General features: G+C 39.5%; 1 protein-coding gene across 13 annotated transcripts in view; it reads left to right on the forward strand.

The window, feature by feature from the left end:
* The window catches only part of KHDRBS2 (KH RNA binding domain containing, signal transduction associated 2), a 359384-nt gene that overhangs the window by 193167 nt on the left and 150839 nt on the right, over positions 1–15378 (forward strand). For all 13 annotated transcript variants that reach the window (XR_008429897.1, XR_008429895.1, XR_008429898.1 and 10 more), the window contains exon 5: positions 14987–15114. Coding sequence is in view for 4 of the 13 variants with exons in the window: in XM_053938158.1 (XP_053794133.1) it covers positions 14987–15114 (128 nt within the window). In the remaining 9 variants the exon portion in view is untranslated. The remainder of the gene's footprint in view (positions 1–14986; positions 15115–15378) is intronic.

Raw genomic sequence — 15378 nt, forward strand, 5'->3', positions numbered from 1 at the left:
AAAAGATACAAGGAAAAGGCAACATTCTCACATGACTATGTTGACTGTATGAAACTGAGTTGATGGTGCATGGCATTGCATTCTGTAACACATACAGACTTCTGCCTTGTTCTGGATATTTTAAGTTGGTGCTGGGAAATGGCTCTAGAGAGGTGGAGGTAAGATTGCTTTGCCAATAAAACAAAACCTGGAGAAATGTGAAGTGCTCTTGGTTTATGCAGAGCGCCTGGCAGTGTTTGAAAACATACTGGATAGATTTCTATGGTGTATCTTTAATTTCTTTATATCTAGGTTTATGCCTTAATGTCCTACAAGAACTGATATATTTACAAATGTTCTCCCAGACACTTGATCTCTGCCAATCTGAAATCAAACCACCAGAGAGGCGAAGTTTCCACTTAGAATGAAAAGACATGGTGCACTTCTCAGACCATTGCAAAAATGTGGCATTTGTAAGGCTGGGCTTATATTAAGAAAGACTTGTTTGGAGGTTTCCAAATATTGAAGAAACTATGAGCTGTGCTCAGTAAGAGAGGAAGACTGACTTATTGGTCAGTAATATGTATTGTGGTATTTAAAAAAGGTTCTTCTAACAGCCCTCTCAGCTTACTCTTGCTTCAAAATCCTTTTCATAAGGACACGGATCATAGTTCTTACTATACTTCAGGTGCATAGAAGACATTCAGGGGCAGCAGTTTATTATAGCAGAGTTCAGAATCTCCAGAAAAAAAGGTAGAACCACTTGAAATTACATGAACTAAAGTTTTGCTTTTGTTTTGCACCTTTCTACAGAAGGAAGTATAGGATTGGGATTGGCTTACTTTTGGAGTTCTTGAGATTGAAGAATCCTGGGACAAAGGACAGAACTCACCAAATATTTCAAAATAAAAATAAATTCACAGTCATGCACTTAGCATGAACATGGTGATGGTGATTGTCCAGAGACCATTTTTTGGAAATCAGTGTCAAATTCTTCCTTTAGCAGAGATAAAGAAAAGGATGCCCAAAGGCAAGAGTACAGGCAAGAAGTGTCTGATATCTGTCTTCTCACTGTTATTGGGTGTAGAAAAATAAAGCTAATGGTTTATATGCTGGTGAACAGACCTACAGAGGCAGACTTGAGAGCAGTTAAAATTTACCAGTGATTTCCCTGAAATCACCAGGTTGAGTAATGAAAAATCTCTGGGATTTTAACAGCAATATCAGGTCTGTTAATTCTCGGCATGCCTTAGTGAGGCTCTGGCATGATAGCAGGAAAACCTGGACATCAAAATTTCAGGTTAATACATAAATTTTCAACCGAGGTTATTTATAGAAGGTTTAAGGAATCCAGAAGAATCATGAGTTTTTTACTCAAAACACTTAGCCCAAGTGGTAATGAGTGTAAATAGCTGTGGGTTATTGAGACCTGCCCAGCAGAGAGATGGATTGGAGGCTTTAATCTCATAAACCCCAGGTCTGAAAAGATTAAGTCCAATAAAATAATCTACCTTTGCTGCTAAGTAGGATTAGTTGCAGCTACTGGAAACTGAGAATACTCAGCACCTTGAAGTCATATGCATTTGCTTTGAATTACTATGCTGAATATACTTGCATAATGAGACATTGATATCCAGATTAATCATTAAAACACATGGCAAACACTTTAAATTAAATACATTTTGGTTTTAATTAAATACATTTCAGTTAAAATAATTGATCATTTGAATTACAAAAAAAAAAAAAATTAGTCTTGGTTCATTCCATTTATAGCACTCTTTCCTTCAAAAAAAAAAAAAGAGATGCAGTTACTGTTTTTTGTTTAGTGTCCCCTCACATTTTCTATCATGAAATGAATTATTATATTGAAAGACAAGGTATTTAGTTGTCCTAAACTTGAAACATTTCTTTAAATTTAGAACATTTTTCTTGAATTGAATAGAAAACCAGAAGGAATGTCTAGCACAGATTTCCACCATGCTTCTAAAATCAATAATGTAGAACTGGGTTAATTATGTTTAAATAATAATTTGGAACTAATGGGTTCACAATCACTTGTATTCAGTTCCACATAATTCCACTGTAAGTCTATATATTTTTTTTGTTTGAAAACAGGCAAAGTAAGTTATTTACGTATATTTTGATGTTAAGATAGCTCACCACAGACTTTCTAGCAGTATAGAAGACTGGTGAGGAATCATCCTTCAGGTAAAATTTTTTTGTATTCATGTCACAGCTGAGGCTTTTTAGCACTACCTATTATTTTTAGATAAAAAATAAATGAAGTCACATTTTTAGCTATATGACTAAAACCCCTGTATCTCTACAATTTGTCACCTGCCCCAGCTTTTAGTCACAGAAAAGCACTGAAATCAATGGGGTCTTTTTTCATAGTCAAGAATACAGGGTTGATTTCAAGCCCCAGTTGTGATTGTGCAGTGAAATTGGGTGAGACTTGAGCTCACACAGCGGGGTTCTGGGTGCCTGGTTTGGGTGTGTTTGTGGGGTTTGTGTGAGTGGGGTAACTGCCCTGAAGCCCTGAACACAGGTGGAGTCAGTGGCACTCACACTTGGGCTCTGAGCAAACATTCCACATTTGTGCTGAATAGGAAATCTGCTTGGAAAATTCAGCTTATGTGGCACTTGGTTAACAGCTGCTGGCATCCACTTTCCAGATGGAATTGTGAGTCCCTTTAAGGTGGCACTGAGCTCAGCAAAGTTCTTCAGGGCATAGGAGTTGTGCTTACCCATAGATCACTTCCTCAATATGCCCTTGTGTTTTAAGGTTAAAAAAGAAAAGGTGAGACCTTAAGTTTAATTTCTTAATTATTCAACCGTATTTTTACTATCCCAATTGAGACTGTGACTTTAGGAAAGGAAATTTGTGGCCAGAATAATGTTAGCCATATTACTAATTAGTAGTATTGACTTAATAACCAGTCATCAGTATATGCTGTATTTTAAATAGCTGTACTTTCTTTCACACAGATTTAATAAACAATTACAGAAACTTCTTGCTTTAGCTATTCAGGAAAGACTGAAGATCATAGTTCTAATATAAAAGAACGATTAACATCTGGCTTAGAAAAAATTCTGTGAGGATTCCTTTCCTTTCACCCAGTCATCATGTGTGCATTTTCTGCTATCAGAAAAAGAAAAAAAAATGAATCTCTGTGAAAAAAAACAAAGTAACTTAATCATTGTCTTTTTCTGACTCATAGCACAGAATTAAATTTATTAAGGCATTTCTTTGATAAGGGTCCAGATTAATAGCTTCAAAGAGACCTAGACATTTTGATACATTTCAGTGATGTATATTCCTAATCAGCAGGGAGGACAACCATATGTGTTCTTATATGCCATTATTTAAATATTGTAAATATATGTATTTATGATATGAATATTAGAAATATTAAAAATATAAGTATTATTTTTTAAATGTAAAAATGTTTCCAAGTGCAAAACTGTATAAAGTGCAATAAGAAGGAGCTAGGTAGTCACTTTTAAAATCCTTTTGATATGTCTATAACAGTATAATAATGTGTAATAGAAAGAAGCTGAACATGTGTTTTCCAAGCCCATTTTACCTTCTACCCCTCTTTTCCCTTTCAGTACCATGTATAATTACTGATCACATTTCTTGGAAAGGATAGAAAAGTATTGAATACCATTTTTTCTTTCATTATGGGAAATGTGTTCGGATATCAGGAAGTTGGAGTTCAATTTTCAATGCTAAGATTATCATCATGAAACTCTTTAAAATTTGGAATAAATTCCATTATATTATGTTTCAAGAAAAAAAAAAAACATTTTTAAGAAAATACATAGATGGACTAGAGAGTCAAAAATTGACTTGAATAAGTTATATGCTAATGAATCTAGTATGTAGAAAATATGACAGTTAAATTTGACTTCTTTTTATGGCATTTACATCTCTCAATATGCCTGTGGTTTTCCTCTTGAGAGTAGAGTTTGCATCTGTGCCCAGTAAATATCATTAGGGTTACCTGATGCAGGAATATATCATATTCGGAGCAACACTAGAGTGAATGCAAAAGCTGGGATGAAGTACAGACCCTCATATACTAAATGGAATATCTTGCTATAAATGCAAGAAGTTTAGAAGCTGTTTTTCTGCTTCTGGATGCTGTTTATAAATAGATATATTTTTTTTTTTTAACCTGTAAGTTTTCTGGCAGCATTCCACATGACAGCCTACATCTCTTCCTCTGCTTTACTGCCACTTCTTGGATTAATAGTTGGGCTTGATCTTCAGCTGTTTCTGGTCAGATGTTTTCAGTGAGTGGGTCCTTCAGCCGGGGAACTTATTTCCCCTTGAACCTGTAGAGTTTGTATTTGATCTGAAGCTGGTCTTCTTGTGCAGCCACCTGGGAAGGGATAGGGTAGACACAGCAGCCATGAAAAAATATAAGAAGCAAAAAGACTTTTTGCTACGCTGTAAGAAGCAGGAATTTGATTATATAAAAAAAAAAAAGGTGATAATTCTGTTAAAATACCTCAAAACCTTCTTCAACACATGCTACAGAGAAAAAAAAGGAGACATAAATATCCTGGTGGAGAAACCTTTTTAAAGGTTTTATTCAATTGCAAAATAAAATATATTCAACTTTAATACAGAACTGATTACATTTTTATCATGCTATATTAAATTGTTTAGCTTGAAACTCTGACAGTACTTTTACCTAGATCTGGCTGCATTAATTAGTACTCAATTTTATATATTTCATTCCTAATCTTTCATATACCATGTATTTTATGGAGAGCAGACAGACACTTGGGAATGAGTATATCTGTACTTGGTACATGGTGTAATCTTTCCTTTGTGAATTATTTTCTACCTCTTGTTATTTCTTTAATAATCTTGTACTCCTTGTTATTTTGTTAATAATCTTCCCTTTTGTCTCAAATCTCATTCTGAAAAAAACGAAACTTAAAACATCTTACACCTGATGCATATCTTTCTAATGGGATTATTAAATCAGCCATTTTAAACCTATGTATTTGTTGCTAATTTTTTGAGTTTGCCATTTGCTTTGGTTTTCCACTGTCATGATTTCAGCTTTTATTTTTTGATATGTTTCTTTTTCTTGCACTATTTTTAATTTATTTATACATTTTTACTCTTTCTCACATGAAGTTAGGCATAAACTTCAGAAAGCTAAATGTATGCTATTTTAATATTTTTAGTTTCTGTGACAGTTCAGATAGTGGCCCTGGGATTCAAGGATTCAATAGCAGCCTTCTTTTACAGTCTTTTCCTCATGCTTATTGAATTTAGTATGGAGAGAGGGACTCCTCACATACCTGCTTGTTCTCCTGTGATTGTCCTCTGTACCATTACACTGGCTATCCATAAATCTATCTCTAATGAAACTAATTTAGATTATAGCAGTTCAAACCAAGCAGATTGAAAATATCTTTGATTCCAGCAGTGAAAATTGCTCTTGTATTTTTATGATGCTATTAGAGACCATCTTCCCAGCATGTATCTTTTTTTTTTTCCCTTACTATGCAAAAACATCTTGGCACTGGATGGGATGTGCTCTGCTGTTTAGTTTGGGTTAGTCAGATTGCTGTGTAGGAGGAGTGCATGAGAAATGGAAACACTGTGGTTTCTGTTTCAACCTCTGGCCAGGCACTGGCTAGAAAAATGCCAAGGCACTGCTGCTGCCTTCCAAAGCCCTCATGGCAGCCTGAGGTTCCCAGAAGGAGTTTCTGTCTCCATCCTTTCTTTTGCTGTTGGTCCAGCTTTGCCATCAGTTTGTTCTCTGCCAAGCAGCTGTGCCAGGCAGTGATGGTTCTGGTGCAGTGCCATTGGGAGTGGAGACAATGTTGCTCCAGTCCTTGTTTATTCTAAGCCTACAGACACAGATTATGGCTAAATTGAATAATCAAAGAGATATTCAGGGTTTCTAAAGGGTCCTGCATGCAGCAGAATCTAGAACCCAGTGGAACCTGGTTAGTCTGGAGCAATCAGTTTTCTAGAAAAATTGGAGGACCAAACACACAGGCCATGCTACCATTCCCACAGCTCCTCTGTCAAGAGTGCTGACTATAAACAATAACCCTTCTGCCAGATTCTGCTCCCAGGATGTTATAGCTGGGTCTGTAGTAAGTGAAATTTAAGATATTCTTTATCTCCTGACTTATGGTTATTAATAGATTTCAGTATATGCTAGCAGAATTATTAAGAAATTTCTGCTCTGCATCTGTAAAATAGACTTAGTGCTTGCCAAGACAGTCCTTACTCCAAGGACAGCTCTTGGTATCATAATCCTCTATTGCAAAAAGTTAAAATACTGCTAAAATTGATTTAAAAACTAGTTCTTTGTCATGTATCAAGTTCAGTTCCAATGTATTATATGCTATCAACCTGTACAGATTATCACCTAATGGGATTTTTTAAAGTTCTGAAATGATCCAGAAGCTGTAAAAGAAAGGGCACTCCACAGACCTGTAGTAAGATACTTACTTGCCCAGACTTCTAGTTCTTGGTTGCCCTTTCTAGTTGCCTCAGCTCAATCAGCATGTTTTATTTACTGTGCCACATGGGGCTTAGGGAGTGTGGCTGTAGCCAGACTGGACAAGGCACACTAAACAAGAGTAAACACCTCTGAATTTTGTTGGCTACTGTTGCCATCCCCTTCCATCCTTGACTAGGGAGCTGCGAACCTACAGCAGTGGGTTAGCAGGAGGCAATCTGGGTCTCACCTGGCATAGCAGGAATACAAAAAACTTGCATATGTACTATTTATAGCTTGTTACTTGTGTTGGCTTCAATGTAAATTAGAGCAGGATGTTACTCCAGCCTTAAGAGCAGGTAATGATGTCATTAGTAGCAGAGTTTCAGCAAACAGCTGGAGAACAGTGGCAGTCCTACTCCTCTCCCTGCCTCCTTTGAAGCAGCTGGGTTTTCCTGGAGGAAGACCAGCCATATCGCATCCCTTCCTTCCAAAAAGCCAGTGTAAACATCCAGTGGGATGTTACTTTAGGATTAGGTGGCTGCACCACCCTTCCTGTAGCCTGCTATATGCCCTCTGTTCTCATTACCAATTCCCTTATAAGTTTCTTTCAATTGACAGCTGTAAGTAAACACAAGTCTCTGTCAGCCAGAGCTCACTTGGAATTAAATTCAGGGTTAGGGAGCTGTCAGCTAACCAACTTCTGTGGCAGCATAGCTGTCATTTGAATGAATTACAGACCACAGTATCTATTTGTGTGAGGCCTGTGAGCAAGAGGACTGGAACAAATTGGGGTAAATGGCTGAAATTTAATACAGGCTTCTGCAAGTTTTTCAAAAGCATTCACCCATCTTCAGTGTGATTATTTTGTGTGGTTAACAGCATTTCCATATAAACTGCAATAATCTTCTGTTGAAAGGTCTCTTTAGTATGAAAAACAAAATTTAAATTGATTGTACAATTAGCTGAGACTTATTTAGCTCTGTTCTGTCAAAGACTAAAATATCTGAGTCAAAGTTTCTTAGCACTTTGCCTATGTAAAATTTCCACCCTGGGATTGGCAGCTTCTCTTCAGATGCTGAGGAGCAAACTCCCCCCCTCCCTTCCACACTGCTTGTAGAGAGTGGTGCCCCATGCTGATGATGCCAGGCAGATTTAATTGTGCATGCTCAAAGAGAAAAATGACATCCACGCTTGGGTGAGTGCTCTCTGTGGCAAGCTGACAAATCCCCCAGCTGTCAACTAACCTCAAAGGCAAGTGTACGTGGCTCTAGCTTATGTCTGCTTGCTTTCTGCCTATAGGCATTTAGAAGCTGAAACTCATATTGGCTGCAACACATTCAAACTGCTACTGAAAGAAATGTATGGTCTGTTTTATGTGTTTCAATCTCTAAGGGTGATCCACACAATTAAGGTTTATTTTTCAGACTGACTGTAAGCAGGTAAAGGCAGCACCTTTTGGCACACGGGGCAAGTGAAAGTGCGTAACGTTTATGGCTATGGATCTGGCTACGTTGCTGATTGCTTAGAGAAAGTAATTTCTTCCTTGGGCTCAGATGGATTATATTTATATTTTTATATATTTATTGGGGTCTGCCAGAGAACTGCATGCATACAAAATGGCTTTACTTGAGTGCCAATGTACATGGGCAAATGTAAAGAGGCATGTCTTGCTAACGCAGTACTAGAGTCATTTTGGCAGCAGCTTTGTAACTTGTGGTGCACTGCAGGCTGTCCATCTAAACCTATCATTCCCTGGCACCTATGCTCTGGTATGATGATAACCAGAGCAATCTGTGAATGGGCAAAGAGCCTTCCTAACAGGTGGCTTTGACTGTAGGTAGCCAGGAAACCATGCATATACATTGAACATGGGTTCAGAGAGTGTGGGTGTTACCTGGGAACATCAAAACAGCTGTGGGGTTTGAGCTCCTCCATGTACTGTTGAGAACATATGCCATACCCATCAGACACCCAGAGGAGGGTGGGTAGAGCCAGTTCCCACAGTTCTGATGAACTTTGTAGGGATTGCTTGGTTGGGCTTGGGCTCAGCTACAGACGAATCTCATGTTTTGCAATGGACTTCAAATTAGTATTAGAAAGACAAAGCATGAAGCTTAAGGATGCAGTTCATAGAATCATAGAATGGCTTGGGTTGGAAGGGACATTAAAGATCACCTAGTTCCAATCACCTCCCACTAGACCAGGTTGTTCAGAGCCCCATCCGACCTGGCCTTGAACACTGCCAGGGATGGGTCATCCACAACATCTCTGGGCAACCTGTCCCATTGCCTCACCACCATCACAGTAAAGACTCTTTTCCTAATAGCTAATCTAAACCTACTCTTTCAGTTTGAAAGTAGTCCTGTGACTCTGTGCCCTTTTAAGAAGTTTCTCCATCTTTGTCATATGCTCCCCTCAAGTACTGGAATGACACAATTAGGTCACCTCAAAGCCTTCTTTTTACCAGGCTGAACTATCGCAGCTCTTGGCCTTTCCTCATAGCAGAGGTGCTCCAGCCCTCTGATCATCTGGGCATTTGTCCTCTGGGCTCACTCCAGCAGCTCCATGTCCTTCCTATGCTGGGTCCCCAGAAATGGATGCAGACTGCAGGTGGGGTCTCACCAGAGTGGAGCAGAGGGGCAGAATCCCTTCCCTCACCCTGCTGACCACTCTGCTTTTGGTGCAGCCTGGGACACATTTGGCTTTCTGGGCTGCAAGTGGACATTGCCAGGCCAGCCTCTCATCCAGCAGCACCACCACGTCCTTCCCATCAGGGCTGCTCTTGATCTGTTCATTTCCCCAGCCTGGATTGATACCAGGGGTTGCCCTGACCCAGGTGCAGCAATTAATTTACATGCCCACCTCAGGCACTGTCTCACCCAAATTTTAGGGTGGAGAGGGTTATCCAATTTACCTGGCACAATTGTTCTAAGTTTCTTAACCTGACAATGATAAGTGCTATTGATATGTGCTGGGAGAAGTTCAGTATGTTTATATTTGAGTGCACTGGAGTCTTAGAACAGGATTTTAAAATGTTAAAAAGTAACAGGAAATGCCAAATATCTCTTCTCAACTCAGGATTTAGTTTGTCAAGTACTTCGATTACTGAGCAGCCAGTACTATACTTTTTTCTAACAGTCTGATATTAAAGCACTCAACTAAAAAGTGGAAATTCCAGAGTTCTTGGCCTCTTCAGTGTACTGAACTGCAGATCCTGACCCCATGAGTCCAGATAAGTGGCTCTCACTATGCTCTGAAGCTGAAGTATAGCACAGTTTACCATTGTAAGGACACAGACAACACAAAGAAGTGGGGAGACTCCAGGAACTCCTCATCACCAGTTATTTTCACAGAGCTTTTTAGTGCTTCCACATATACAGAAGAGGGCATGTGGACAATGTATCTTTTTGTGTCTAAAATTAGAATGTATCTAAAACCAAACAAAACAAAAGGACCTTATTCCTATCACCTAGCTCCACCTAAAATTCACTGTGTCTTCTGTGTCCCATTTTCTGGCTGTGAGTTTTCTGAAGCATGTACTCAATGGAAATTATAGCCTAATTGGAATCTAAGCTGCCTGAAAATAGCCCCAAGGCAGCACCAGCAGAATTTAGGGGAGATTGTCTAGCTTCAGTGAATCTGTGCAAATACACACAGCCCTGGAATTCTTTTGCTGATGTGAGGAGCTGGGCAGGGTGCAGAAATGCTGCAGGAGTCCAAATCCATCTCCCGTTCCCTTTTTGCTGCCTGAGCACAGGAAGAGAGTGTGGCAGGATGGGCAAACATGTCTGGGAGTGTGGTGCTCTATGCTGGTAACACAGAGCTTCAGAGGATATTGCATGCATGGCAGTGAAAGAGTGTGCCTTATTTATGCTTCAGAATTGTCAGTGTGAAATATTGTGATTATCATTTTAGATTTGACATGTATAACTCATGCATTCTTAAGGTAGTTTGAATGTAACCTAAATTACTCTTCCCCTAACTGTCTGGTAAGAATGAAATTCAGCTGTCACAGATAAGAGTAGTGGTATTTATTATTAGAATTATAATAGAACTTAAATGGGCAGAGTACATCAGGACAGGAGATCACAGTCCTTTAGGGACTGATTTATCCTTGACTTCTATGAGCCTTTGTTATGCTAATGATAGATACATATTCCCCAAATCCTTTTGGTCTTTCTGTGCCTTACCCTTGGATTTCTTTATTAACTCTCTTCCCTTGTCACTACATGTTCTTGTTAATTCAGATCAGGTTTTGCAACTTGCATTATACTTCGCTTTTTTTTAATCAAAATTGTTTACTTAGTTCTCTAGCAGCTTATGTGCTTTCCCCTCTTTGCTGCACCTCCTTTCAGTGCTTCCAGAAGGGCCTGTGGGTGAGCTGGCACCAGCCAGACTCTGGTTTCCTGTGGAAAACCTGTGCATCGGTTTCCTTTATTCCTACAGCAGTCAAGGCAACCAACCTAATTAATCACTCCAAACCTTCATTAGCAAACATAATTGTGGTAATTCGGGGTAAACATGATGATGTTTTCTGGACTACTGGATGTTTTATCTAAACATGTAATTTGTTTTTTTAGACGTTTGCATAAACGTGGCAATTGATGGTGGCCCTGGGTGCTATGATTTTGCTGATGTTGAAAATCCTTCACATTTCTAAAGTCAAGATGTGTGTTTAGGTGAATAGTCGTGGGCCTGGGTGGTTAGCTCACAGTTAGCAAACACTGACCACCATGACACAAGTCAAATGCAGCCTCCTTAGCAGCAGCAAATGAAAAAGCTATTTATAGGTAGTAATGTCTTTAGGGATATAAACAAGAGCCAAATATATAGGTCAATGTAGATTATCAGCTGTAAGAATTGGTATAAGACTATTAGAAAGCTATAAGAAAAGCTATGAAGTACAGTGCGGCGTGGGTTTTTGCTCTCCCCGGCTGCACGCGGCTCTTGGGAGCCCGGCTGTGGCGTAGCTTCCACGTGCTGCCGGGGTTTGCTGCCGCGGGTTCCCGGACACGGCTCCGTGTCTCGGGCGCGTGGGCTGACCAGTCTCTGTTACCGTGCGCTAGGGACCTGGCAAAGAGGAAGGAATTTGTCCATTTACTCCGTGCTTAGCAGGAATGGTTTATTGGTCACGTGGCACGGTTCGATGGAAAGACGCGACCGCTCCCGGCACTCGCATGGGAGAAAATGGCGTCTGACTGCCGGCGGGATAGGGTTTTATGGAGGGGTGGGGCGAGAGGATCCACGGCCTGCCGGCCAATAGGGGCGGCTGCCGTGGCAGTGACGCCAGCAACAGCGACCAACCAGAGAACCCCGCAGGGGCGGGCACTGAGCCTTGGGCTGAGCGGGATCGTGTGGCTTGGGGTGGCCAGCACGGGGTTTCCCGGGGCCGGACGGCAGGGTGCTTACAGGAGCGGCACAGGGGTAAGGATCCAGCAGCAGGCAACATGGGGCCAGAAACCGCGGGGGGGGAACAATACGGGGGAAACGCGGGATTACAGAACTTGACTTATTTTAACATAAATTAAAAACCCTAATCTAAACCCAAACTCCAGGATGCAACAGTACAGGACATTTTTGTGAGGTTTTTTTAACATGAAAAAGAGGTTGTTTTTTGTTTTTTTTTTCCTGAAACAAAATATACTACTGTAATGTGTAGCTACTTCCTTGTACTTTGTCCAGTATAGGTATGCCTTGAAACATCATATACTCTTTCTTGGGACTAGGTGTATACGAAACATCAGCAGCATAATTCAGCTCATGTGCTGGGCTCTGAACTCAGATGCAATTGAATATTCATCAGGATAGATACCCTGACTCTAGCTATACTTGTAGCATCTATGAAAGATTAATTCAGTGTTATGTTTCTGTTTAAGAGGCAAAATGAGAATTTCTGCTGAAAATTTCAGTTTTCAGATTTAGAAATTATGAACCTTGCTATGTTTTTTAAGGAGCCTGTAAGATAAATTATCTGTATAGAGTTATATTTTTAATAAAATCATTCTCTTTTAAGAGACCTGTCCCAGCATCTTCCTTTGGGAGTACTTTGCTGTCTTTACCTTGTCATTTCAAAATGCGCTGTTTCTTAACTGAATGTGCAGCAAATAACCTGCACATTAAAACTAAGAGCATTGCATAACAGAATGGTGAAGTTTTGCAGATTTTATTGTATATTGTAAATGTGATTTGTATATTCTGTTTTGTCAATACTAAGATTTTAAATTATAATTTTACCTGAGTGAGTAATAGTTTCTTTGAGGCAATTTCTAGTAGAATTCATTTATACTGCAATACTCCAAAAGAGAGGGGTTGAAGCAGCACCACAGAAATTCCAGTGTTTGTCCCTTGCAGGTCCTTTTTTCCCCCCCCACATTTTCCTCTTACAAAATGTACCTACATTATTAATGAAGTTTGGTCTCAGTACCAGTGTGGAATCTGGAGGGTAAACTCAATCAGCAAGTTTGAAGTCCTAATCCTTGTAAAGCCAGTATGAATAACAGATGATATTAAGAGGGCACAGTAGATGATACCTGTTCCAACAATTGCTGTAAATGTGATCTCACTGATTCTGTTTTTCCCTCTGTATTTTACAGAGCACATTGATTTAGAAGATGTTTATTAGTGTTAGAAGGATAGAAAAATTTGCAAAAATATTTGAGGATGGTATGAAATGAAAGCCATTATCTATTTCATTATCAAATTTGGGATTTGCTTAATAAAATAGATAATTTTAATTTTAATTATGATTGTGCTGCAATTATCACACATTATATTGTATACATAGGGTTCTTTTCTGAATTTCAGTAATAGATTTTTCTCCAGCTACTCTCTCTAGAATTTAGAAAGGAAATTATGACCAGGCCTACACTCCTAGAACACAGCAGGATCAGGATCATATCTTTAAACAGATTTCCTGGACCTCCTTAGGTGGGAGAAGGAATGAGCAAGGCCTCAGTTCAAGCTCACCATTTGCTTGGTCTTGAGCTTGGCTGAAAGAGGTGTCACTTGTAATGCATTTTCAGGTCCTTGCATGACAGTCAATGGCAGTTGCCTGTGGAGGGATGGAAGGACAAAAGAGCTGAAATTAAATAATTCTTTCTGTTTTGAAACAATAATTTACTGTTACACAGCTCTGCTGCGAGTGAGCTGGCTACTGCAGCAGACTTTCAGTACAGTGATCAGCCTGTAAAAAGCTGGATAAAATGGAAAGAAGCTAAAAAAAAAGGAATTTCTGACAAAGGAATTTGGACAAACATAAAGTAGACATGTCCATTGTTGTGTATTATAGTGGATGAGACACTCTATAGACAGAAAAGATGAGCTTCAGATTCACAAGCACTGGTCCTTATGGGGACTTCAACATCCACAAGATCTGTTGGAGGGACAACACAGCAGGACAAGTGCTTTCCTGGAATACATGGAGGAAAACTTCCTTCTCCTGGTGCTAGAGAAGCCATTGGGGTGATGCTCTATGCTGGACTTTGTTCTCACCAGCAGGGAGGGGCTGGTGGGGAAGGTGAATCTGGAGGCTAGCCTGGGCTGCAGTGACCATGAAATGATGAAGTTCAAGAGCCTTAGGGCAAGGGAGGAGAGTGCACAGCAAAGTCTGGCTGTGCCAGACTTGAGGAGAGCAGACTTTGGTCTCTCCAGGGAGCTGCTCGGTGGAGTGCAGTAGGATGGAGCCCTGGAAGGAAGAGGGGCCCAATAGACATAGTTAATATTCAAGGACCACCTTGCCCAGTCACACATTCCAATGAAGAGGAAGACATGCTGTCTATGTCAGGGGGCTTGGAATTAGATCTTTAAGGTCCCTTCCAACCCAAACTCTTTTATAAGTCTGTGATTCTATTTTATATCAGTGAGAAAAGAAAGTTCATCTGGTGTTCTGTTAACTGAGCCAACAGAAATTGCAGTGCTGAAGTTGATACTTTGTTGTCTTAAAATGGGCCTATTTTATTTCATTTAATAATTCTTTTATAGTAAACATAGCTTTGTTACTTGACTCCTTTCAGGATATACAAAATAAGTGAATGATACATTCTGTGATGCTAATTGGTATTGAATTAAATAATCCAGTCATGCTAATGTTCAAAATAAGGTAGAATTTGTGTTTTTAAGTGCATAAAGGTAGCCAGGGAAGTTTGCCAAAAATAAAAAGTATTAATAAAATGCTGGGGTTTTTTGTCTAATTACAAGTAGTTTGAAATTAGTACCTATCGTATGCGAAAGACCATCTGCATTTTGCATACAGATACATTTCTCTATGTTTATGCCTTCTATGCCTTTTGTGGGTTTTTTTGCATGTTCATGCTCTTTATGGCCACCTTCACTACCCATACATATGCATTTTTCTGTCCATATGTTATAGGTAGTTTTCCACTCCCACTTGTACAATTTTTCAGCATACCAGTGATAATGCAGAACAGTTCACCAAAATACCATCCACAGAATTTCTGGTTTGGGTGGTTTGCCAGCTCAGCCAAAGTACAAAGTTTCAGAAAGTTTCACCTTTTGCATTTCAGGATTATAATGATGAAATTCGCCAGGAGCAGCTGAGAGAACTTTCGTATTTGAACGGTTCTGAGGATTCATCACGTGGACGGGGCATTCGAGGAAGAGGGATCCGTGTGCCACCTGCAGCTCCTTCAAGGTGTGGTAACCTGAGCTATTATGTTAATAGCTTTACAAAGTGTAAGCAGTAGTAAAAAACCCCATAGTTAAAAAAAAAAAAAAAAAGACAGTTGCATATATAACCTGGTCAGTTAACCAAAATATTTGTCTTCTGATGTAGTCTGTATTGTTCCAGATTTTCTCATCTATAGGTCACAGGGCACAGTGAGTGACAATAAATGAGAGCAGATTATGAAGACAGGAAAAGGATATTTCTAAGAAAGGATATTTTTATGCTAGTACT

The sequence above is a fragment of the Vidua chalybeata genome, chromosome 3 (genome assembly GCF_026979565.1).
Source record: "Vidua chalybeata isolate OUT-0048 chromosome 3, bVidCha1 merged haplotype, whole genome shotgun sequence".
In the NCBI taxonomy this organism is placed as follows: Eukaryota; Metazoa; Chordata; class Aves; order Passeriformes; family Viduidae; genus Vidua; species Vidua chalybeata.